Raw genomic sequence first — 26,511 nt, 5'->3', positions numbered from 1 at the left:
AGTTGTTTTCCGATGAATACATAGAGTAATTGAATTTAAAGCCAGTTGACAAGTAAACTATCTGACAATTAGTCTGACGTTATATTTAGCCATGTATTCTCAAACAAAGAGAGGAAAAAATATAATTTGTGATGTGATAGATTTTATTTCGTTGGAAATGTTGGACTAACTATTTCATAACAAATATTATTGAAACTATTTCTTGATGGTGATGAGCTTTACATTTTTAAGTGATAATGGTTCATCAAACCAGGTAGAATGTTCGACGCCAACTTGGGGTTATAGTATTTTAGCAGGGCAAGTGATTGGATATTGTTTATTATTCGTTCCGGTGCTTGATGTAACTATAAATATTATAACGTTAGCGTACACTATACGTGCACCTAAATTAAAAGCTAACACTCGGTTGTTTCTATGTTCGTTGATGATCTGTAACACATTCTCCGGAGTGTTTGTACTTCCGGTCAAGTTGTTTGGAATGATAACAGTGGAGCTGAAAATACCTGGTCAATTAATAGTTTTACTCTGTGATCTCGGCAACAGTTTTGATGGCATGCTCCGCACGAGCTCTATATTTCATCTTTCCGCGTTGGCTTTCGATGAATATATCTCTGTTTGCCGGCCATTCAGACGAAGTTACTGGTTAAACCGGAAGTTCAATACGATACTATTTGTCGGTTGTTGGATAATTCCAGCTATTTTGTATTTTTGTTTTATTCCTCCGAAAATTCATATTAAAGGGATTGAACAACAAATGGAATGTTTATTTCAACGAACAAAGATGTGCCAATTTATTTCAAATAAGCCATACGCTATTGCAACTACAGGTATATGTTATATTGTGCCGACAGCGTTCATTTTGCTTTGCAATGCATGTACAAAGTCATCTGTTGAAAAACGGGAACAAATGTTTTATAAACTTGTTCAAATCAACACGAAAAAACGCAGTTTTAACAGGAGACATTTTGGAACAAAATTGGCGCGCATCGTTATTTTATTATCATATTCATGCATTTTATGCTGGTTCCCTTTCTACTTGATTACTTTTATAGATCCTCTTACCTCTTACAGGGTACCAACCTACATGTGGTTGCTTGTATCTTGGATAGGGTACACAAACTCGATCATACTTCCAATAATATATCTCAAATTAACCAGAGTTTTGACATTTTAGTAAGCATGTGATATTTGGAATGTGCCTATTATACTGCAATTAAAAACGTGCCTTTCCTTAATTATTATATTTATTATATATTTTGCTCTCATTATGATAATGCAATCATGTATGCAATTACAGGCATTTTGCTGGAATAAATACAAAGAGCAGTCATTTTGTAACTCAAAATTCTGGTTCATATTCTATAAGAACTGAAGAAAGAAAACTGATTTGATATAAAAAAATGATTTTTTTCTGTGAAAGATTCATATTTATAAACCAATTATGAAAATTATAACTAAATATATATCTTGATAATTAAAATTTTATGAAATTTAACATGTCATTGTTTTACTAAATTATTCCCATCTGTGGCCAACTTTTATTTAACTACCTAATTATGGATGTTTACAGTCTTATTTATTTATTAAATTATTTATTTATTAATTTATATTTTTGGATTGTTTGTTGTTGTTGTTTTTTCTTTTCTTTCAATAAATCCAACACATAAAGAAACATTTAGATTTTGAATTTATTATCTTACAATTTTCCATGTTTCCAGTAATTCAAATTGTATGTAATTTTGAAGCTACAATTTTGTTATATTGTTTTCTATACATCGATATACCTTACCAATCAATAACGTTTGATTAGCAATTATGATTTTCCAGTATTGTTAAACAGATCACGTGTTTCCGTAGAGACGTATAACCTGTAACCATAGAGACAGGTTAGAAGACGGATTATTAGTCATTCTCAATACCTGACTACTTTATTTTTTTTTATAATAACGAACTGTTTTTTTATATATAATTTCTACAAGAGATTAATAAAACATTCTACAAGTCACGTTCATATTTAGGTTTGTAAAGGTAAAATCAATAATAGACATTTATAGAATAAGCTTAATGCAGCCTTAGCTAGATTGTAATCAAACATTTCAAATCCCTTGGGTACCAGTCCATTTTATCCGTAGTTGTCCTTTCATGAAAACTAGACAATAATCATAATTATAACATTTTTTTTTGCAGCCGATGAAGATTTGTATCGGCTATTTCCGTCAGCCTCCGGATAAATTCTAATTAGGAATGATCGGCGAGGTGTTCCGAAGTTAATTAAGCAGCATAATAACACGGTTTTCTCGGTCATATAATAATGTTTGGCGATATTGTGTTTACTGTTACATGAAATAGTAAAACACTTTTCAGAAAACAATAATCAATGCATACAGTTTTAAAGAACAAAAACGGAATTAACCCTTAATCGTAGTGTTAAATAATTAAAGCGTAAACAATATTTTCAGATTTTTTCTTTTATCCATGTTTATTTTTCGTTTAAGTGAAGTCGTATTTTAAAGCGGAGCATGTGCGTAACAATATTTGTTGACTGGTTCTAATAATTTCAATTCATTAACTTCAGTTTGATACGCAAACAATGGATGGCGCCAGCAATCATTCTCAACACTGCCAATGTGGATTGCATTGTATTGTAATGTATCGTATTGTATTGTATTGCATTGTTTTGTATTGTATTGTACCAGTATATCGGTTAATGATTAAAACAGACCAGGGTCTTTCAAATAGAAAGAGCCTTAACATACTTAATAATTTATAATCCTAAAATATTTTATAGAAAACTGATAGGATTTTAAGAATCTATGTTCACACTCTCTCCAAATGACATCAGCATGTGTTACTAAGTACATGTACACCATTAACATTGGGAGATGTAAAAGGAAATAATCTCTACAGTTGTTGCTGGTGGTTTCCTTTTCTGACGGTATTTCTATGGATTATTAGCTTTGATATTTGCACCTAGATTCACTAATTACAGAGTGACATTCTTGAAACATCTTAGCCAGTATTTTCCTTTAACTTGTAGTTTTAATAAATATCACATTGCTAGCGCATTAGAGAATTGATGACTATGTAATATATGCTGAAAATGTAAATACAGGTATCGTCTAATTTAAAATGGTTATGAAATTTTCTAACCTGCTACTTTAATACCTAAATATCACAGAATTATCAGGAATATGTGAAAAGTCCTAATTATGCTTTCATGTTATAAATATTTTACTTCGCGAGGTTTGCCAAAACTGGAACAAAATGTATGATATAGTCTATAATTATCTAACGCTTTTAGTTGTTAAAGTGAATAAAACTTTGTTGCTGTCCATATAAAATAATTAATTTAAACAATTGTGTTAAAACGTCTGCAGAGTCCCGAGGAACGGTTGGTGCCCGAGCCCGGTAGGGCGAGGGCTTTCCGAGGGACTCTGCAGGCTTTATAACACGAAATAAACGTGCGTTGACACTATTATAGCATAAAATTTTAAAACAGATTCATGATGTATATTTAATACAAAACGCATACATTAAATCCTTGAGGTAGGACGGTATTTATCCAATTCTACATGTTTTATTTATGCGTTTTATTTTTCCAGGGCCAACAACTTTGGAAATACAAGCGTTCAGAACCTTACGAAATTTCGAATTTTAGGCTAATTGATTTTACAAAGCTTAACATTGGAGATTTAATAACTCAAGAAAAACACATTAAATTACTATACCATAGACAAAACATGACCCTCAGAAATTCCTAGAATGATTTCAGATTGACGGTAGAAAAAAAGATCAGTGACAAGAATCGTTTTGTTTCAAGCACACTGCAGTACCGTAGTTTATAAAAAAAATCAGGAACTAAACATTATTCTCTCAAAGAGAAACATAAAGAGCATTTATCAATATAAACTTCAATAATACAACATTTTCTCATATTCATTTTTTGTAAGTTAATCGGAGACAAGTATTTGTTTACATTGACAACTGTCCGTTTCTTAGAAAGTATGATAAACAAGATCAACAAGTTAAGGCGGCGTTCAATGAACGCAACCCCCATACGACCCAGCAACAAGAACCAGTGGCAAGGAGCCCAGGCGGAACCCAAACAAAAACAGGACAGGACACAATACAGAGCACGGACAGGTTAATCACTAAATGATAAATAAAAAGTAACTGATTAGGAATTCAAAGAAAACAAATAAATGATTGAATAATAGGCCCACAAAGTCAAAGGGCACAGGGTAAGGGGACAGGAAACCGGGGGAAGGGGGGGGGTGATCAAAGAAATAAAAACTAGGGGTAAAGGAGGAAGATACTTACTGTAGACAAGAAAACAACAAGGGACACACGCAAAAGTGTCAACAAAACAGTATGAAACAACATAGACATACATCTGAGGAACACAGAGGGGCGCCGCCTTGGAACGGTCAGCAGCATAATAATGACTGCTGGGGAGTTTAAACCGGTTAAGGGCGACAACCAAGATTAGCGGCGATGTCTATATGCCGTATTTCCGGCATAGTTACTTGAATGCTGCTCGCCGTTATGCGATTGAGGCCCTCCAATCAATAATTTCAATTATAACAAGAGCGCATGACTCCTTGACAAACAGGCAAAATTGTCAAAATTGCCCTGTATTTATTGCGCAAAGGTAAAACCGGGCTATAACAAGAGCGCGTGACATGGTTTTGGTCTCGTTATAACATGGACAAAAGAGGGAAAAAATAGTCGATTTTATGCTATAATTTACATTTAAAGGGCCTTTTATACCCCAGAAATGTTTTATTTCTATTTCTATTTTTTGGTTTACTCTTATATTTTCAAAAACGTAATCATTGGTCAACTACCTAAACATGTTTTTCTGTTGCTTTTTTGCAACTAATACATTTATAGTGATTTGGTATTTTGTATGGAAGTCAAAAACTTTTGTTACTTTTTATGACACATTTCTCACATTTAATTAGTGCTTCTTTCGTCAGGTAACAAGCATCTTACATGTTCTAGAACCATTATTTAAATGTCATAAAATTCATGATGGCCCGTTTATAAAGAAGTCAAATTTATTCAATAAATGTTTCAACCATGCAAACCTCTGAACAACATAATTATGTAATGATATTATCGACCAGTCATTGTGATTATTGATGATTATAACGGTAAAGAGCGGCAGACATCAAACACTGTCTGATTAAGTCACTTCCATCCTTTCATTTCCCATAAATATCACAAACACATACGTTTTAGCTGGTGATTATATATTATTTTCACTGTACGCAGGTGTTGTAACAAATGTTTTCATTTATTGAATTGCAGATTGTTTCTGTTCCCTTTTTAGGGAATGTATTCATTCTTGAAAAACAATCTGTAAATAATTTAAATCCCTGAATGCTTTTGGAAGAAATCTATGTATGACATTTTTGACGTTTTAATTAGGTATACGCATATATACGACAGAAATCGTAAATAACAGAAAACGTCGATCGCATACAAGAAAATAATGGTTTCCCATACATTTACTATTAGGTGTGTTCTTTAATTAGTTGTTGGTTTTATAAAAAAAAGCTCATAACTCTAAAATATATGGAGGTTTTTGACATTTCATTTCAACTGCTTTTTGAAACATCATTATTTGTTATTTAAAGGTAACATTTTGAATAAAATATTACATTTGATTAAGCTTGAATAGCACAAAATGCTTAGTAGCATGTCCATTGTCCTTGTTTTCACCAATCGAATCTGTTCGGCCTTTTTCGTCATACTTCAGCAAATAAAAAACACCGAACACAATAGTTGGATATGGTTAATCGGTTTCACTTTAATAACAATAATTTAAACTGAAAACATGCATATTTATTTGTTTGATATTGTTTACACATTTTGTAAATGCCAACAATTACATTCAAATATATGACAGCTAAATAAACCTTCTTCATTTGTTAGTTATTATGATTTTAACAGCCGATAGTAAGAATGGCATAGCTAATGATGGATTTAAAACACTTATGAGAAGAATTTCATAAGACACGTTGTCTTTCATTCGAATCCTGTTTTTTAAGATTATTTGAATTGCTCTCTGTATATTGTTAATTGTAACATGTATATATATTCTGAAAAATAAAATATATCTAAACTAATGATGGTATTTTAGATTATTTTAGATTGTTATTCTAGAGCATTGGTATTTCAAAATTGTTTCTAAATGTCGCACAACCTTTCAATAAAAAATACTTTATAACGAAATACATTTTAGTTTTTGTCCATATGTGTACATGTAACTAATAACCTCTAGCTATCTAGTTACAACAAGGTAACGAGGTGGTTATATGTAAATAGCGAGATATTACGAATGATGTTAATACTGTTTTCATATTTCTGATGTTTTCATATTTTGTCATAAAATACTTAGTACTAGTATGTTGATAAGTTAATGCGCATTGCTCGTCCCACAGCAATTTTCTACATGCATAATGTCAATGGCAGTAAGGCCATAACATTATTGCATAATATCAAATAGTTCGACATTTTTATATCACATATGTTTACTCATAGTCATGTAAGAAGATGCGAAAATATATACGGGCCGGTTGTTAATATGAAAAGAAATCTTACGAATATATTTAGCAGTATATTGTGACGCGTTAGGACCAAACTACAATATCTGACGTTTCATGAATCAAAACTTATACAACTTATACATGTATATGTATATGGGTTAGGTCCTTCTGGTTCAACAGTTACATCCCCCTAAACATTATATTACTGGAATAATTGGTTTTCACATAACATGGATTACATCCACTGGTCGAATCTCTAACAATTCTATTAACATCGGGTAAGATGTTAAAAAAAGGTTTAGGATTCTGCTTAAGCCGGTGCTAGGGGGCGTGGACGGTAACTTGCACTTTCCAGTACCGTCCATGAACAGGCTCAATCAAACCGAGCCTGCAACATTTTCAATTTTGCCGTGTTGGGCTTTCTTTGCGGATTCTGTATTTATCTATTTTAGGTATTCCTATAATGACTATTCTTAACCAATTGTATATATGCGTTTTATTACTTCATTTTGTTTGCTTTATGGGCATCAAATATATATTGAGCATAAATATGTGGTCTATTTGTGTGTCTGAAACATAAATCAAATAAACAATTCTTAGGAAACTGACAGCTGAAGTCGTAGATAATTACATAAACACCAGAAGAGAAAAAAAGTTATAATATTGCCAATAAATTGTGATTTACACATCAATTCTTGTCTTTTAGTTTAAATATTTCAATGTCCAAATGGCGTGTCTATTTCCAAAAGGAAGTAACTTTTATACTACAGTTCTTTGCTAAAATCCACCCAAACAGCGTCATATACCCAATTATTTTCCAGAAGCTCTATTTATCTTTTAAACGGTGTATCACATGAAGTCTCTCTATGGAAAATATTCATCATTTTTGTATTGCTGATTACGTGATAATTTCATGGTATCGAAAATAAAAAGCAAAACAAATTATGATATTGAAATGGTTATGAAATATTCAAAGCTGTTGTAAACCCTACGGAAATGGAATCACTTATCTAATTATAGATACATCAAAACGCACGATAATTTTACATAGCTATGAACTTTATATGCATTTTACACCTATCTCTACACGTAGAACTTTCTACGTTAATTCATTATTCAATTCATTTACATCATGAATTCCTGTTACAACATACATAATTCATGTACTGCCAATGCAATTGAAAGGAATTGAAAAAGTCTAAATAAAGATATTCATGTGAAATTAACACATTCGTTTTACAAATCTCTTGGATTTCAAATATTGTTTTTGTGACACAATGATTATAAAATTGATACTTCAGTAATTAAATTAAAAATACTTTCATCTTATGACAGTGTTTATCTAATATGATCTTCTGACTGTCTTGTTATTTAATTATATTCCAATCTTTGCAGAGCGGCCTTTATATATAGCAAGTTCTTTCAAAACGAGTATGAATTCTTTCAAATGTTGGTCTTCTATTGAATATTGCTTAAGACAATGCTAGAGAGGGAGTGAGGACGTTCTCTTTAGTGCCACACCTCTGAGAAACAATTAAGATGTTTGTAACGATGTTGCATTGTCTGAGAAATTTCAAAAGTTTAATTAACTATAATTATGTATTCAACAATGTATCTTTGAATTATATCACGAAAACCTATAAAATGTTTAATTACTTTATTTTGAAAACCTTTTGAGCAGTAAAACGCACTGTCTTATGCCAAATGAAATAGATGTATATGAAAGCTACATACGCAAAGACAATATCAGAATGCATATAACGCAATACCACAGATACTGTCTTTTGAAAGTAACTTTTTGATTAAAAAGTAAAAAAAGATATGCCCTACAAGCATGACTGTACATTTACCTAAGTATAAAGTCGTGTTGTTGAAACATTTGGATGTTGTGAACATACAATCATCAGCTAAATGGAATAAGATTTTATCGCACTTATGTATATATAGATGTCTAATTTTTGTCTCTTTTTTAGCTCTACGCTTCCATTGTAATCAATAATAAATTATATACCGCCGATAAAATCATTAATTAATTGATGGTTTTATTATTTGCATGTTTATTTCATCATTGATCTTAATGTTAAAGGTACTCCACTGAGTTGTTTTTTTTTAATTGTTTGTTTGTTTGGTTTTTTTGCATGTGTTTTTTGGTGTTGTTTTTGTTGTTTCACATAGTGGTGCTTGAATCTTTTTTAGCTTTATAGCATTGCTAATAACTTGTGTTCCGTTTATACTGCCTCAGTTTATCTAAGTAAGAATTTCATATTTTATATTTTTAAGCTTTTGGACCTCAGTGGAGCTCCTTTAAGAAGGAGAAAGTTTGCAACTTTAGAATATAATGGCATTCCGGATTCCTAGTAATCAAGACAAAATGACATTGGACCGAGTTGATAATTAAATACATGAACGCATTTGTAAACATTTAAATTCGTTAAAATCATACGGTAATTTAAATATTAAAAGCTGTATGTCATTTGCCTGTAATGTAAAAATAAATTGTTTGATTTTTCTTTTTAAAAGGAATAATTCTTAAATTGCTTGTAAAAAGAAATATATCGAACAATTCCTACCGAGCGAATGGCGTTTACCATGATAAAAGCAATGTTTAAATAAATAAATACGAGATTAAAGACGGTTTAATATGCAAAACATACTGTCAGAAATGTTTATATTCAGAACGCCTCATTGGACGAAAAAGTAGGTAAAAGTCTAGAGCCGGTAACGTTTTAGAACATTTTAGAGGTCGCAGATATAATGATAAAAATTCCCTTATCATACAAATGTATATGTACAATTTTTGAATTGAATCTTTATCGTTCTTTGGTCGCTTATTTATTTAGTTTGAAAATTAAAGTGAATAACAATGTTGATCAAATTTATTTGTTTCTGCATTGGTGTGCTAACAGTTTCCGGATTTTTATGCGACGTATTTCCAAAGTATTCTGGCGGGTAAGTTCTGATAATTAATAAGTTGTGTTTGAAAATAAAAAAATTAATGATACTAAATTGTTTTTCAATATTTAAAAACATTATCTACCATATTTTCAAATAGGTAGTTTTGTGTTAATATTTATCAGTTATAAAAATGATTGTCCGAATTAATTTTTGCTTAAAAAAGTGCGGTAGCATAATCTTATTATTTTACTTCCCATTATACTTGATTGTTTGCACATTTTCGCTAAATTGATTTTGTTTCAGTTGACATATGTGCTCTTTCAATATGTATTCTAAAAGTGGTAATAATATTATTGTTATTTTAAAGCATCCCTAACTCAGACGATTTTACAACAACTGTAAACGTTCCAGCTAAATGCAGGAATGGAACATTCCGCTGGGACTATCCTAAAGGTCATGCCATGCTCCATTTTCAAAATATGCACGAGGTAACATTTTTTTTCTAAATCTAGTGAATCAAAGTAAGACTTTTTTCTATGTATACGTAGCCAAAATAAGAAAATAGGATTTTTTCTACCATTATTTGATTACATACACTTTAATTAACATCTCTTGTATCAAAAGACCTTATATTACTCCAATAAAAATTTGTCTATCATACAATAAACAAAAAGAAAACAATTGAGAATTGAGAAAAAAAAAACACAAAGAAATATCTGAAGTCTGGCTTTCTCCTTTAAAAATAATTTTTTCCTTTCTTTTCTTTTATTTAAAAAACATGCTATTCATATTATATTTATATCTAGATGGAAATAACAATCTGTATAATGGACAGAGTAGGTGGAACAGTCTTCAATGTGACAGAAAAAGCTACCAACCAACGTCTCGGAACTTTTGATTACGGTAAAATTCATAAATTGTCTTACGAAGGGTGTGACTTTGTCATTTATTATTGTGATTTTAATATTTATCACTTTCGATTGTTCCTTTGAATAAGACAATAGACAAATAATTGTTCCTTTGAATAAGACAATAATTGTGTTATTACAAATAAATGACAATTAGTAATGTTACTATGCACCAACTGGTACCTAAGAATACAGATAGGTCTACTTATTGTTGTGACTCTTACATCTGTTGCTACCATGAATATATGTGTCTTAATTGTGATGACTACGAATGTAGATCTGTTAATTTTGATGACTATAAATACACAGTAGTTATTATATGCCCGAAAGAATTTCGGACATATTATGTTATACCCCCTGGCGTCCGTCCGTCTGTCTGTCCGTCCGTCCGTCCGTCCGTTAGCAATTTGGTTTCCGGAGCATAACTTAAGTTCCATTTGGCCCACAATATTCAAACTTCATAGGATGATTGTCCATATTGAGTAGAAGACCTCTATTGATTTTGGGGTCATAAGGTCAAAGGTCAAGGTCACTATGACCTTAAAACTGAAAACGTAAGCAATTTGGTTTCCGGAGCATAACTTAAGTTCCATTTGGCCCACAATATTCAAACTTCATAGGATGATTGTCCATATTGGGTAGAAGACCCCTATTGATTTGGGGTCATAAGGTCAAAGGTCAAGGTCACTATGACCTTAAAACTGAAAGCAGTTTCCGGAGCATAACTTAAGTTCCATTTGGCCCACAGTGTTCAAACATCATAGGATGATTGTCCATATTTGGTAGAAGACCCCTATTGATTTTGGGGTCACAAGGTCAAAGGTCAAGGTCACTATGACCTTAAAACTGAAAACAGTTTCCGGAGCATAACTTAAGTTCCATTTGTCCTACAGTGTTCAAACTTCATAGGATGATTGTCCATATTTGGTAGAAGACCCCTTTAGATTTTAGGGTCAAAGGTCAAGGTCACTATATCCTTAAAACTGAAAACAGTTTCCGGAGCATAACTTAAGTTCCATTTGGCACACAGTGTTCAAACTTCAATAGGATGATTGACGATATTGGGTAGAAGACCCCTATTGATTTTGGGTTCACAAGGTCAAAGGTCAAGGTCACTATTACCTTAGAACTGAAAACAGTTTCCGGAGCATAACTTAAGTTCTATTTGGCCCACAGTGTTCAAACTTCATAGGATTATTGTCCATATTGGGTAGAAGACCCCTATTGATTTTGGGGTCACAAGGTCAAAGGTCAAGGTCACTATTACTTAGAAATTGAAAAACAGTTTCTTGAGCATAACTTTAGTTCCATTTAGCCCACAATATTCAAACTTCATAAGGATGATTGTCCATATTGGGTAGAAGACCCCTATTGATTTTGGGGTCACAAGGTCAAGGCCACTATTACCTTAAAACTGAAAACAGTTTTTGGAATATAACTTTAGTATCATTTGGCCTACTGTGTTTAAACTTCATAGTATGATTGTCCATATTGGGTTAAAGACCCCTCATGATTTTGGGGTCACAAGGTCAAAGGTCAAGGTCACTTTTACCTTAGAATTGAAAACAGTTTCTGGGACATAACTTAAAAGTTCCATTTGGACCACAATATTGAAACTGCAAAGGAGGATTGTTATTTGAAGGAGGTAATACTTTATTTTAGTCCCATGTCTTACAAATGCTTCATCTTTACTAAAAAAAAAACCACTTTCGGGCATATAATGCTCCGCCTAGCGGTGCTCTTGTTTTAATATGTGACGATAAATATATGTCTCTAAATGTATGGTTATTCAGGGCTATGAATGTCATTCCTTTTTCAGAAACCTCGGCCTGTTTCGAACCAACATCAGAACGAGACATTGTTCTACAAGTGGATGCTCCGTTAAGTCTTCGTTACATGGGAGAGTTCGAGTACAGAATTTACAAATGAAATGTGTTAATATTATCAAAATAAAATTGAAACTTGAAGCTGTCCTTTTTCTTGTTTGAACGTAAAGCTGAGATAACTATAATAAGGCTGTCACCTGCATAGTGTCTTTCAAAAGGAGGTGTCTTTCTTGTCAGAGATGATCGGAGAAGTTGTATGGAGACGGTCTCCGTGATATAATTTGTTGATTACAATGGTTTCTTTAGGGAGAGTCCTGTAAAATATGTGTGTGCGTTTTTGCTGTCATCCGTTTAATTATATTGAAAATATTTCCCCATTCCTTTACTTTTCTTGATTGTAATAATTAAATCACCTTTTGTAATTTTATTCTGTTATAGCCGTCTTCAATATTTAAGGAAATTAAAAACAGTAATGATGTAAGCATTAAAGGCACAAAATGTCTCCGTAATGATATTTTTCTAAAGGGACATATATGGAATTTTAATAAATTATTTTTATAATTGATTTATAGCATGTAAGATGCTTATCACTGGTAGTAGGTAACTCTGAATGTGATATAATTGGTAATAAAAGAAGTAAAATGGAAACAAAGTGGTACTTTGACTTCCATTTTAAATACTGATCACTATAATCTTAATTATTGCCAAAGAACAGTAAAAAGCTTTATGAACTATGACTTATTGCTTTTAGAAACCGTAGCAGGACACAAAAAAAGCTTTTGAGAAATAAAAATAACAGCATGTTTTGGAAGCCTACTGAGCTTTTAAGTTTTTGTTATAATTGTGGTTTTGTGCAGAATTAATGCACGAGCTAGTCTTCTCCAAGGGACATTGTACTACAAATGGACGCACCATTAATGTATAACTGCTATTGAAATTTAGTCCCGGTTTGAAGTATTGCTTTCAATTGTTGCTTAATAAAATTTGTTACTTCCTGAAAAAACATTTTTGATTGTCTTTGATTATTTCAACATCACTTTAGATATTCCTAGATTATAATAAGTAAATGCGTTTGAAAATGTTAATTTTGACAGTTTTCAAACTCAATACTAGTTTTTGATATATGTTTGTGTTATTAAGGAGAATAAATCAAACATACCCGTATAATAACAAAATAATTGTTTCATTGTAAAATATAGTTAGAGCAGTTTCGTCTTAGAAAACATTTGAAGCAATACAGTTAAAATGATGCTTTAATATGGAGTTGTTAGTGATATCACAGATTGGAATGTGATCAGGGCCATTCTGCTTCAATTGGGGTCTTTAAGGTATACGAATTAGCAAAAAAAGTTTGCACATCTTTTAGTGTTAGTTAGCATAGAACGTTTGTTATTTAATTTCTTAAAACGAATTCGATTTTCTTACCTAATTTAACTTTTCATCGCAGAGTTGTTTGATTAGGTTCGTCTTACTCACGTGCTTTTATATTATCCGTACATAGAAGATACGGAAAAAAACATGCCGAATGATATAAACAACAATCCTCTGTTCTCAGTTATAAAGTTTTATGGACACTTTTGACTTTAAATATCAAATTTGTGATTAAGAAATGTAAATATATATTATGCACATTTGCATGCAAGAAATAAAGACAACGGATGACATTTAAAAATTTATTTTGAAAATAAACAACAACATCATTTGTAAATTCTGTATTCAAACATTTCCAGGTAGCGTCTTGATGGATTGGCAGTCACTTGAAGAACGATGTCTCGTGCAGATGTTGTATTAAAACAGGCCAAGTTTTCTGAAAAATATATGTTACCATCATGATATGGCCCACAAATAGTAATTAATGTGTGTATTGATAGAAGTGGATATTATATTTCGCTTTGTAATATTTATGAAATTATTTAAACAAAATAATATTTAAACGAATATGAATAAATGAGCATTAACTATTCATTTTGACACAAAATCTAGTTAAAATGTATTTTGAACTTTGAAATATGATAAATATGATATTTACCTTTGTCAAAGGTTCCTAGTCGCTGATTTGTAGCTGTGAACGTTATATTGTAGTCTGTATATGGACTAATATTTTTAATACAGATTCTTTCCATCTAAAAGGAATAATTGTGGAACTTTTTAAGAAATGTTAGCAAACTTGCAAAGATATACTTTTTTATAATTGTTGTTTTAAGTTATAATTCATGTTGATAAGGTTATATTTTTAGATAAGGAATTAGATTTATTTGTGTAAAACTGTGTAAACTGAACGTAAATCAAATATAGGTCTATTTAAGTTATAAATATCCTACCTCTGTCAGCTTTTGAAAATGCATCATATGGTGTGACCTGCAGGATAATCCAGCGGAATGTTCCATTCATGCATTCTTCTGGAACATTTACGGTTGTCGTTAAAATTGTCAGATATGAGAATTCTTCTTTAAAAATAAGAAGGTAATTTTGTAACAAAATGACAATACATATATATGTTTTAAAAGAACAAATTGTCTACTTCATGTAATTTATCGCCAGTTGTTTATAAATTCATTTGTAAATAGTATTTTGTAAATGAAACTAAGTGCTGCAGCATCATGATGATTTTTACAAAATAATATTGTAATCATTGCCAGCATAGTGAACAACTTGTGGTGCCAAACCAATAAGTATTTGATTGAGAATCTATAAAACAAAATCATAACGTTTGCTATCTATTCAGATGAATCAGGTCTGCTGAAAGTTTTTTATCAAGACGTCTGAAAACCGATAATTAAAACATTTAAACATTGCGTCACCTTAATATAAATAAAAAGAAACATTTAAGGGAAAGTCACCAGTCTCGTCCTTTCTTTTAATTTGAATTTGTTGCTTATTCTAAGGACAGATAATTCACATTGAAGGTGAACAATACATAATGTCGTTTGCTAATTATAGTCGCTGACCTTTGTAGTCATCGTAAAAATCAAAGGAAACGATGCCCACGATTTCTGTACATTCTGTCTATGTAGGTAACTGTAACAAATTTTATTAAACATGAATATTTAACAACAAAATATCTTAAATAAAAGATGCAGCCCAGTTATCAAAATTTAAATAGACGCTCTTAAATTGGTATTAACATACCCGCCGGTATACTCCGGACATACTTCACATGGCTTTTCACAGAAAAGTCCGAAAACGGAAAACACGCACATCAAGAAATAAATAAAATTGATCAACATTATTTCCTATGTGTTATTTAAAAACAATATTTATGCTAAAATGTGTTAAATACTGAGTAAGTGCAATTTTTATAAATTGGTATTTAAAACGATAACTGTACTTTAAACTATATTTTATAAATAATAATTCACTTAAATTGCTTCATAAGTCTATACGCATTCAACAAATCATACATGAAACAACTAATGTTAAAGAATTAGCTGAAAATGTGTCTTATATATAATTTCCTCTATCTATCGACCTTGTATTTAATTACTTCGTAAAAACAACCGAAAACAACAACTTAATTTAACAAATGACATCCTGTATCATATCCGCCTTGAACATAATGTTAAATCAACAGGACATTGACGTGAAAGAAAAATAATTAGTAAATTATGCGAAAAGAACAACTTAATTTTTGCAAAATCTACAATTAGGAAATTGACGTGAGATATAAAAACATGTGGATTCTTTTTACTTTATTTGTATATGTGTGTTGTTTGTGTTTGCTTGTTTGTAGTTTTTAAGTTTATTTTTTACAAACGAAGAACGTGACTCCTTATTTCATCTCTAATTACTTATATTTGTTCAAGTCAGTGCTGCGAGCATATATCACTTATCAGTATATTTGATAGCCATACTCAAACGGAGTCTGAAATTTTCACCTTTGTAGTTCAGATAACTAGCTATATGGCATATCTATAACTTATTCAATATGTATTCTGAAATTAGTAATAAAAATTATTTTTTTTAAAAGCATTCCCTTTTCGAAAAATTGCAGATCCAGTATTGAGCATTCGCTGGAACTATCCTAAAGGTCATGCCCTACTCTAGTTTGAAAGTATTACATAGGAAATATACTACTTTCTATGCAAAAATAATTAAAGTATTTTTTTTTTTTTCGTTTTTTAATATATTTCAATAAAAAATCTCCTTCATTTATGCATGAAAAAAAAAACCTTTTTACTCACAAATTGATAATGTTTATGATATAAAAGTCAAAGAAGAATTAACCATATTGTGTCATTCTACTCTAATGAATGATAAATATTCCATATTTGATATAGAATTAGACATTCATATAATTAATCAATTTTGTAAAAAAAAAAAACACAATAAATAACGACCGCTAAATCGTCCCATGCTATACGTTAATATAGTAATTAGAGCCTTCAGTTGGCGTGTTCTTAATGAATCACGGTCTCGAGACCTTGTTCATAACAATTTAAAACAGTCACAAATGACATACTTTACTATATCCGCATTGATAGTTTTAATTACGTGAACTATGCATATTTTATATAGAAATAATAATAAGCAAAAAAGTAAACGCAAATGTAATCATGTGTATTTTGTATGTTAAAATAATAAAATGATTTTTGAGATTTATTTAATATTAAAGGGAAAGGGAATGTAAAAATGAAAATTTATTATCAGAAAAAGCATACTATAAAAAGTAAAACTATGTTTGAGTATTGGCCGCATAAGAAGTTGTACACCCGCATATTTAGATTTGTGGTTAATGCGAATCGCCGCGAAAGACAACCTGCAAATCATTTCTGAACAATTAATATCTAATATTATTGGCTGAATATTTGGATATTGTTTACATTTTTTATTAATCTTTCAAACCAGCAAACCCCTGAACATGAAAGGTTAATAATTTGATCGACTACCGCTGATGATAATGAGATACACAATCTTAGATTATACTGCAATTCTCTTGAAATAGAAAGTGGCACGAAAATGTAAACTTTGTTCTCAAAAGGTGGAATCTGAGTATCACTTCTAGTTATGTTTCCCAATTTATAGTGACCAAAAAAACAAGGTTTGTTGTTTATAATGCTACAGAATTTAGAGTGCAAATGATGCAGCTTCTTAATTAAATCTTAATTATCTCTGAAAATACTTTTTATTCAAAAGGTTCAACTGTAATCAAGAAACTATACTTCAATTCTCTTGAAATTGAACGTGGTAAAAATAAGTCAACTTTTGAATCCGATTACCACTTCTTGTTTGTTTCCCCAATTTATAATTTTATTTAATAATGCTAAAAAGAAAAGCTGAAAAATTCAAATTTGCTGCTTTTTGAATTTCTCTAAACTCTGTTTTCATTTAATTATTTACAGTGGTAATCAAATTCATATTTTTATAAACTTAATTTGATTTACTATGTTAATTCAAAAAAAATTTTTCTGATTTGCAACTTAAATCTATATTGCAAAATTTTGCGATTATCTTGGTCATTTATGTTATTATACCCCCCTAAAAACCTGAAAAAGAAAAAAAAAACAACATCCAACACATTTGTAATAAATACGGGTTTTCTGCAGACGATAATACATATATTTTAAAAGGACACAGGTGTTCTATCAATGCTTTAATATATCTAATAATATTTTTTTTCTATTTAAAGCAATAGTCTTTATTACACGTATTCAATTCTAGAAAGTGCAAGTTAATTAGAGCTATATTTATAAACATCAACAGTAAAAGACGGTTGCCAAGAAGAAATTATTATTTTAGAATTTCTAATTTTGAACAATTGGCAATTAGAAATAATATACGTATATACAACAGACAATATCGATTGCCCGTTTAGAAGCTTACAAGAATATAAATTTCTCTCATATTTAGATATAAAATTTGTTCAGTGGTTGGTTTTTAACTCTCAATCTGCTGAAAAGAACAACCCCGCTTTACATTTTTAAACAGTCCATTCACGAATGTTCAGACTCTGTATTGTTGCAAAGAATAACTACTTGCGGATTATGAAATTGTTGACTTTTTTACATTTGCATTGGTTCTTTTTAAACAACATTCATTAAAAAAAAATAACATTCCAAAGAAAACAAAAAATAAATCATGTGCATGTTTTCACCTATAGCAACTTTTTAGATATACCTAATTATTAGAAACTATCTTGATATATAGCATGTTTAGTATGTAAGGCGTGGCCCCGGACGGTAACTTTCCCTTTACCGTCCATAATCTGCTTTAATAAAACCGAGTCTTCAACATTTTCAAATTTGCCGTTTTGTGCGTACTTTCTCTCTATTTTATACCATTCAAAGATTTGATAGGAAATGTAAATTATTTATTTGCTAATTATTCATTTTTATAAGCCAAAAGTATCGATAACATAGCTGCTGTTGTTTAATTGATTATAATTGTATGCTTTTGGTATTTTGATTGGTTATAATGTTTTAATCACAGTCTCAAATAATCATGCTTCGCCTCCAACCCCTCTCCCCCAAATGTTCACTAATTATCTCTTTTTACATGAATGTCACATGGTAAAATTACTTTCATTGTTAATTTTACTGTCAGGATAATTATGGGAAAATGACGAGGTGATACGAATGATGATTTCATATATAATCTGTCACTACATACGTTTATTAATCAATTCGTTTTTCCAGTCTCCATAAAAATGCGTACATGCATTATGTATATTGTGCAAAATATCATATACTCAGTAGTATGTAAAGAGATTTATATTTTTTCTATATCTATGATTTAAAAAACCCCCCCATTTATGGGAATTAAAAGGTTTTAAATTTTAAAGATAAAAAAAAAAACCGGGGTGGGCATTTTTAAAAAAATTATTCGGAATTTTTTTTAATTTCGTTGGTTTTTAAACCGGGGCCCCCAGCTTGAATTTCGAGGTTCTGATAAAAAAAATTTCGGCCCATATTCTTTAGCCTCTACACTGAAATTTACACACGATTCTCATACCGATATCTTATGAAATACTGACACCGAGGTCACACCCCGGTTTTACCACAATTATATAAAATAAAACGACTTTGATCTTTTAGGGGGTTTCAGTTAGAACCAAAAAAGAAAAGTTGAAATCAGAGAACCATCATTACTACCTCGTAAGAAAGAGGATGCCCCAAGGAAGTCCATGAAGACTTCATACACACTTTTTGAAAAGGAGGTCTCCCCTTTCCTTTTTGCACTGTTTTTAAAAAAAAATTTACTGGTTTTAATTTTTAAAAGGGGAGGGAAAACCATTGGGAAATAATACGGCCCTTTTTGGGGCCCCCCAAAAAGGGCCCCCAAAAAGATAAACTGCCGAGCTGTGCAGGGTTTTGGCCATGTGCGACAAAAATGAGACCCGTTTAAAAAATTGCTAGGGGAAGGGGAAAACTTTTTTTTCAGTTAGGGAATTCCCGATTGATGTCCCCATGGCATTTCCCCAAAAATTTCCCGCTAGAGGGGTCCCAAAGTTTATAAAGACCAAAAAGGGCCAGGTGGACATTTTAAATAATTTTTTTTCCTTTCGAAAATAACCTGATTTTTTTCTAAACCGGGTCGTAACTCAGGATAAACAAAGGGCCATCAAATTCGATCCAGAATTTAAAAAAAAAAAGGCATGCAGTGGAAGCACCCTGGCTCGTCCTCTCCGAAGAAATTCAAGAGGGTGCCATCAGCAGGGAAGATGATCGCTTCAATTTTTTGGAATAGTCAGGGGATAATCATGATTGACTATGCAGACGAACTGTGACGTCTGCGTCAAGACATCGCGCATAAAAGAAGGAGCAAACTGACTCAAGGAGTTATCTTTCTGCACGACAGTGCGCCAGCTCACACATCCCAAGTTGCAATGGCTACTGAAACTGACTGCGGCTTTGAAATTCTTCCCCATCCCCCATATTCTCCAGACTTGACCTCTGACTTCTACCTGTTTCCGAAACTGAAAACCAAGCTGCGTGGTAGACGTTTTGAAAGCAATGAAGGTATCATGGAGGCGGTCAATGAGTTCTTTGAGGACCAAAATAGAGAGTTTTATTTTAAAGGGTTAAACAAGTTGGAGCACAGGTGGGCAAAGTGCATTGATGTCGAGGGAGAGTAAGACTATTAGTTGGGTTCTCTGACTACCGGATGTACATCGGGCCAAGAACTTTTCGGTCATTGTTTATAAAACTAAATTAATTAATTAATGAAAAAAGCGCTATCGTCTTTCATATTTTGCAAATTGTGTCGCTATAGCACCAGACAATTATTTGTTTTGGTCACCATTTTGAGGGCCATTTCCAATAATTTTTATTCTTAATATAAGGGAAAAGTCTTTCATAATAATATTAGCTTCATATAAACTGATATCAAAGACCCGTTTTGGTATTTGAATTACGACGAATGTTAAATGATTCCTACTCTTTTGTATACAAACGTTGAATGATTTTATTTTGATTTCTTCTAATTATTATCATTATTATGTAAATTATAATTTAAAGTATGTTTTTTATGACAACTGTTGAATCACGTAGTATTGAAAATGAAATGCGGAAATTGTTATTAAATACCGTAGAAATCTGATAAATAAGCGAATATTAAAGTAAGCATATACATCGTCACCGTTATTCTTTATGTATTTATAAGCGCTTACAATGTTCTTTGCCGTAGAGTTGTCATTTGGTTGCCATTAAAGAAATTTCGAGTGAAAAACGTCGACCTTCCAGAACCTAATGAAATAATACAAAGACCCTAGTGGGATTCTGACTCAAAGTCGTGGAGGACTAGATGTTCCGTGAAAGAAAAGAGGCTAAAAACGACCTGTACCAGCGGGTTGCAGAAAGTTTGAAATTCTGCCGGTTAGCAAACTTGCATGTGTTGTCTGTATTTTCAACGATAGTCAGAAACCATACAAAATTTTAGACATAAAGAGAACATTCTAATTTGGCGTTGTGGATATAATTATGTTATGAAATGACGTTTTTATTTTTTTATCATGGCTGTAAATGCCCGAGACTGTTAAGTATCTTATTAGTTTCGTGAGTCTGACATTTAACGATCTATGCTACTATTTTTATCTGCAATTATAAATACTTCTTATATCCAAAACCTGCAGAAGAATGATATGTATTCAAAAATATTTTAATCATTTAGCAAACATTCCAACATTAAAGGAGATACATGTATAAGAAAGTTACACGCGTTGAAGAATGATGTGGACGCAAACTCACAAGTCAAAAATATATGTCACGCGATTTCACAGGAAATCTTTTAAAAACAAGAGGGCCATGATGGCCCTGAGGTCGCTCACCTGTATATAGGCCCCACGGAGCAGGGCCAATTTAAACCCCAGGGCTTTTATTTGAACAAACTTGGAAGGCAACTATTAGAAGATGTTTGATAATGTTAAGTTTTTACTACACACATGTAATGAAAAACAACGATCTCCCCAAGGGCCAATTTTAACCCAAGTCCTTTTATTTGAACAAACTTGGTAGACACCCATCAGAAGATGTTTCATGCTTAACATCTAAGCTCCAGCTCATTGGTTTTTTTTTCAAAGAAGATTTTTAAGTTTTTGCTATGCCCATATAAGGAAAATCAATGACCCCCGGGGGCGGAGCCAATTTTGACCCCAGGGCTTTTATCTGAACAAACTTTGTAGACACTTACTAGAAGATATTTCACTTTGCAACACAAAATGTATTGCAGAACTGTAAATAGAAAAATCTTGTCCAGCTTTCACAGGTCAAGCTTCTGGTGGGATTTCAATGAAACTTCAAATGAGTGGCCATATATAGTTTTGGAAGACATATATTTTTGTGACAAAAACCCATATAGTTAAGTATGATAGTATTGTATAAACATTTGCATGCTGTGAATAATCGTTAGCTTAGCCAGTTTTAGATATTTATCGGACAATAAAGGCTTAGCGTGACAATATCGTTTGGTCACTGATTTCTGTCAATTTTCAGCTATCATCAATGATTCAAATATCAAGTCAATAAAATCAGTTACACTGTTGATCGTTATTGTTAATCGTTCTATTGTATGCATGATTAATTGGAAAGTAAATTTATTTTCATTTTACTATATTCATTTATTTACAGGTGTTGGAAAACCATTATCTGCTTTTGATTTATGATTTATGAAATCAAATGGCATTGTTCTTTACAAAAAACAAACTCATAATTCATCATATATAGTTGTTATTGTAAATTTAAGACTGTTAAAATGCAACTATAGTATATAATGGCATTCAGGATGTTTTAAAATTGATGCTCGTAGGAATCAAACCACAATGTCATTGGATCGAGTTGTTGATTAAAGGTTTACGTCGGTGTTAATTCTTTTACAATACAATACATTACAAAATTTTATTCGTTATAAAACATACACACATGTTTACAGCCAAACAAAGATGTTTAGTGACAAACATGTCAAATGAAATGAAGTTTAATCCGAAGAGAGAGTAGTAGTTCTTTGGAAATCATTAGTAAGGAATAGTAAGTATATCAATACATGAAAGTCATAATTTTAATCAAAATATTAAGAATGTGATTAAAACAAGTAAATATTTATAGGTCACAGTTTTAATGATAAAAATTTTCTTATCTGTATACATATATAATGTTTATATCGCATCTTACCATTATTTGTCTTATATCGAGTTTGAAAATAATCCGTGGACAGTGATGATTAAATTTGTTTGTTTCTACCTTTGTGTTTTGATCGTTTCCGGGTTTTTGTACGATAATCCATGCGACGTATTTCCAAAGTATTCTGGCGGGTAAGTTTTTGTAAGTTTTACTTGAAAGTGATTATAACATTTTTCTTATTCAAAACAGTCAACGTTTTATATTTAGCTACTTAAACATTTTTGATGTCTTTTATTTATATGCAATAGTGTAGTATCTCTAATTATAGAATGTAAGCAAACGAATGTGTTGTTTTCCATCCCACCTAGCTTTATACATGTTCCGAATGGTAACAAAAGTGGTTATTCAAATTGTTGCCAAATATTTTACATCAATGATGATATGTATAAGTTGTTCTTCCGGATAACCTATGCAAAAGAATTCAGTATTGACACTCTGATATTGTATAACATAATTTATAAACCATTACAAATGTATATCTCATTTTTACCTACTTATTTTTTTCATTGTTCCCGTGGGATCTCCACGTAGTTTTTAGAATATTAACTGAATTTAGTTAACATGTTGACATCATTTATGTAAAACCTATAATTTTAACATTTATATCTTATTCCAAATTTGCTGTTGAACTGATTTTAGATAAACCATTTTATTTTATAGCATTTCAAACTTCAACAATTTCACAACAACTGTAAACGTTCCAGCTAAATGCAAGAATGGGACATTCCGCTGGGACTATCCTCAAGGTCACGCCATGCTGCATTTCCAAAATATGCACGGGGTAAATATAGTCTATTCTAAGTTTGAAATGTCAATGTGAAGTACTTTGAATATTAATACAATAGATATACATCAAGAAAATCTTAAAAAGTGTATAATACGACCTTTGAGCATACATCAATAAAATTGCCTGAGAAGAAGTTTTGAAAAATATTTATCAAAGACCTTTTTTTCGCAATAAATAATTTGGTGGTGGTCGTAGTTTTCACTCCGGATCACGACAGTAAAGCCACATTGAATTCACCAGAGCACAGTTTAACCACCGCATCGTTCCTAGGCAGGCTGTCAAGCAGTTTACCTGTACTAGTTGCCTTCACTTTCGCAAGGAACTGAAACTTCTCTACATGCCAGAGCAGAGGTACAGTGCGTAGACCGTAGAAAGGATTTCATGATCAATCACAACGAAAGTGACCTGCGCCGTCCGGGAATCGAACCCGGTCGCCCGATTCACAGTGCAACGCTCTACCTATTGAGCTAACCGGGCGGCTGTTAAATAATTTGAAATTGTATCATTTTCTATTCACTTGATAAAAAAGAAGACATTTTTATATTTTCACATTTTATTTCGTTTTTGTATTTAGATGGAAATAAAAATATGCATAAAGGACAGCTTAGGTGGAACATTCTTCAATGTTACAGATAAAGCTACTAACGAACGTCTAGCAACTTTTGATTACGGTAAATCTACTTTTCAATAATTTGTTTTAGGTATTTTCCAGATCAGAGAAAATCACTCTAGATCAAACTCATTTGGCATGAGAAAAAAATCTTATTTATGAAGTGTAATTGTGTTACTTAGAATAATTGTGTTTTGAAAAATATCTTAATATTGTCATTTAAGGTCATCTGGTATTGAGTGTATACGACTATAAATAACAAATTTTAGTGACTACACATTAAAAATTTGGAAAAAATGGGTGGTCCTCTCGAAGCGGTGAAAACAATAAAATTACATAAAAAAGAATGTATAGTCGCTAAATTACGTGCGACTATCAATATAAGCCGCTGTCAATAAATATCACCTAATTATCGGTCAACCAACACTTATTGTTGTAACTTTGGATGTGGGTTATTAAATTACGTGAGTTTTTCTATTTGTCTTACTTATAGACTTAATTGTATATACATTGTTTATGTCATACAATATTGTAACTGAGCAGATTAGTTATCCTACTTTATGTTGTGTTGTGCTTTTCTAATTAAGGTTACATACCTTCTTATTACAAATATGTGTTGTGTTTAAAGTCACACCGATCTAGGTAGGTCATATTGCGACGTTCCAGGAAACTTATAAGTTGTCTAAGCTTATTGTTTTACGACACAAGCGGGTATTTGTATTATTGGCCTTCTATAAATTTGCTGGATAGCTTCCGAAAATAAAAAAAATCAAAGTCACAAAAGTGATATAAAAATCTGGGTATTTAATTGAGATTACGAATATATGTACATTTTGTATGAAATAATAATGTATCTTCGAGTACGGGTTATGTTATCTTGATGAATGTATGTTATTTTGATTTTTACAAATATATGTTATAAAATGCTGTGTTTATGAATGTGTTTTATATAATAGTGCTTCTACGAATGTGTGTAATTGACTGCTGTTAAATATGTGTAATATTAATTGCTACAAATACATGTCACAAAAAAACTTGATTTTACGAATGCATCTGATGACTGTTTCAAATTATATTTGCTTTACATGTACATTTTATACAGTGTTGCTTCTACGAATTTATGTTATGTAAAGTGTTTCTTTCTGTACATTTATGAACGAGAAGTTGTTCTTCAAATGGATGCTCGGCTAGACCTTCGTTACATGGGAGAATTTGAATACAGAATTTATGAAAGATTTTGTTTTCTCAGGAATAAATTTTCAACATGAACATGAACTTTTTCGTGTTTTCACATGAAACATCAAATATCTGTGACTGGGCTTTTGCATTATCTGAATTGTGTTCGGACAACAAAATGCATTTTCTTAGTCAGGGAATCGTAGTTGCTGTTTTGTGTTTCAGAAATATTAACTAGTTCGTACTATTAAACTGTTACGGACAGTTTTGTTAATCACATTTTTGGTGCATTATTGCTCTCAATAAAATTGTCACCTTAGTGCAGTAACAGTTTAACTCTTATCAAATTATATAAGGAGTTAACCCGTTTCTGTACTAAGGTTAAAAAAATGTCATCGACAATTTTTTCCTCACATTTTTTATCCCTACTTTTTTGCAAATAACTGGATTATGTTCGCATTCTTATTTATTTCACTATTTAAAGAGTTTCGGTATTGGCAGATTTTTTTTCAAACATGAAAAGCGTGATATGTTGTAATCTTTTACAGAAAATTGGTCTTGCACGGAACAGTCTTCTGCAAAGGACATATTGATACAGGTGGACGCACCAATAATGCGCATCTATGTTGCTGCTATTGAATACAAAGTTTTCTCTTGATGTACTTGCAATGATGATTTGAATTGTTGCTTTATTAAAATGTAATATTCTAATTTACAGTTGAACCATTATTGCAAATCCCCGATCTGGCATTCAGTTCCAGCATTCAAAAGTCACAAATTTAAAAGGACACACAATTTAAGCTTAAGCCGGTGCTATGGGGCGTGGACAGTGACTTGCACTTTCCAGTCTGCAACATTTCTCAATTTTCCCGTTGTTGAGTTTTCTTTAGGTATTCTTTTTTTCTCTATTCTATGGTCACATCAGTGTTATTTGTGTCGTGTGGCGGCTGTCAAAAGTTTCCTAGTACATTTAATCAAAGATGTTATAATTTCGATCATTAAAGATCATTCAGCACGATATCACTGTTGTGAATGCAAGTTTTTGTTATTTTTAGTTTCTTCCATTTTCATCTTGGGTGGTTCAAGTTTTCCTTTGAATACTGTTTAATCATCTTTTGGATATGGAGCCTGCTTTTATAATTGTC

General features: G+C 31.5%; 3 protein-coding genes across 3 annotated transcripts; all 3 read left to right on the top strand.

The window, feature by feature from the left end:
* Nucleotides 1–1,495, top strand: LOC132750185 (5-hydroxytryptamine receptor 4-like). Its single transcript, XM_060740130.1, has one exon. It carries the CDS (start codon nt 206–208, stop codon nt 1,172–1,174), a length of 969 nt encoding a protein of 322 aa, XP_060596113.1. The 5' UTR covers nt 1–205; the 3' UTR covers nt 1,175–1,495.
* A 7,922-nt stretch (nt 1,496–9,417) lies between these two features.
* Nucleotides 9,418–12,324, top strand: LOC132750189 (uncharacterized). Its single transcript, XM_060740133.1, has 4 exons — nt 9,418–9,503; nt 9,817–9,937; nt 10,256–10,352; nt 12,177–12,324. The coding sequence occupies exons 1-4, from the start codon at nt 9,418–9,420 to the stop codon at nt 12,284–12,286; spliced, it is 414 nt and encodes a 137-aa protein (XP_060596116.1). The 3' UTR covers nt 12,287–12,324.
* A 10,440-nt stretch (nt 12,325–22,764) lies between these two features.
* Nucleotides 22,765–26,077, top strand: LOC132750184 (uncharacterized). Its single transcript, XM_060740129.1, has 4 exons — nt 22,765–22,924; nt 23,454–23,574; nt 24,155–24,251; nt 25,915–26,077. The coding sequence occupies exons 1-4, from the start codon at nt 22,830–22,832 to the stop codon at nt 26,022–26,024; spliced, it is 423 nt and encodes a 140-aa protein (XP_060596112.1). The 5' UTR covers nt 22,765–22,829; the 3' UTR covers nt 26,025–26,077.
* Nucleotides 26,078–26,511: the final 434 nt, after the last annotated feature.

Source organism: Ruditapes philippinarum, unplaced genomic scaffold (assembly GCF_026571515.1).
Source record: "Ruditapes philippinarum isolate M1 unplaced genomic scaffold, ASM2657151v2 ctg5296_1_1_1_1, whole genome shotgun sequence".
NCBI lineage: Eukaryota > Metazoa > Mollusca > Bivalvia > Venerida > Veneridae > Ruditapes > Ruditapes philippinarum.
Note: the sequence above shows the minus strand (reverse complement) of the source record. Positions and strands in the feature narration are given on the sequence as shown.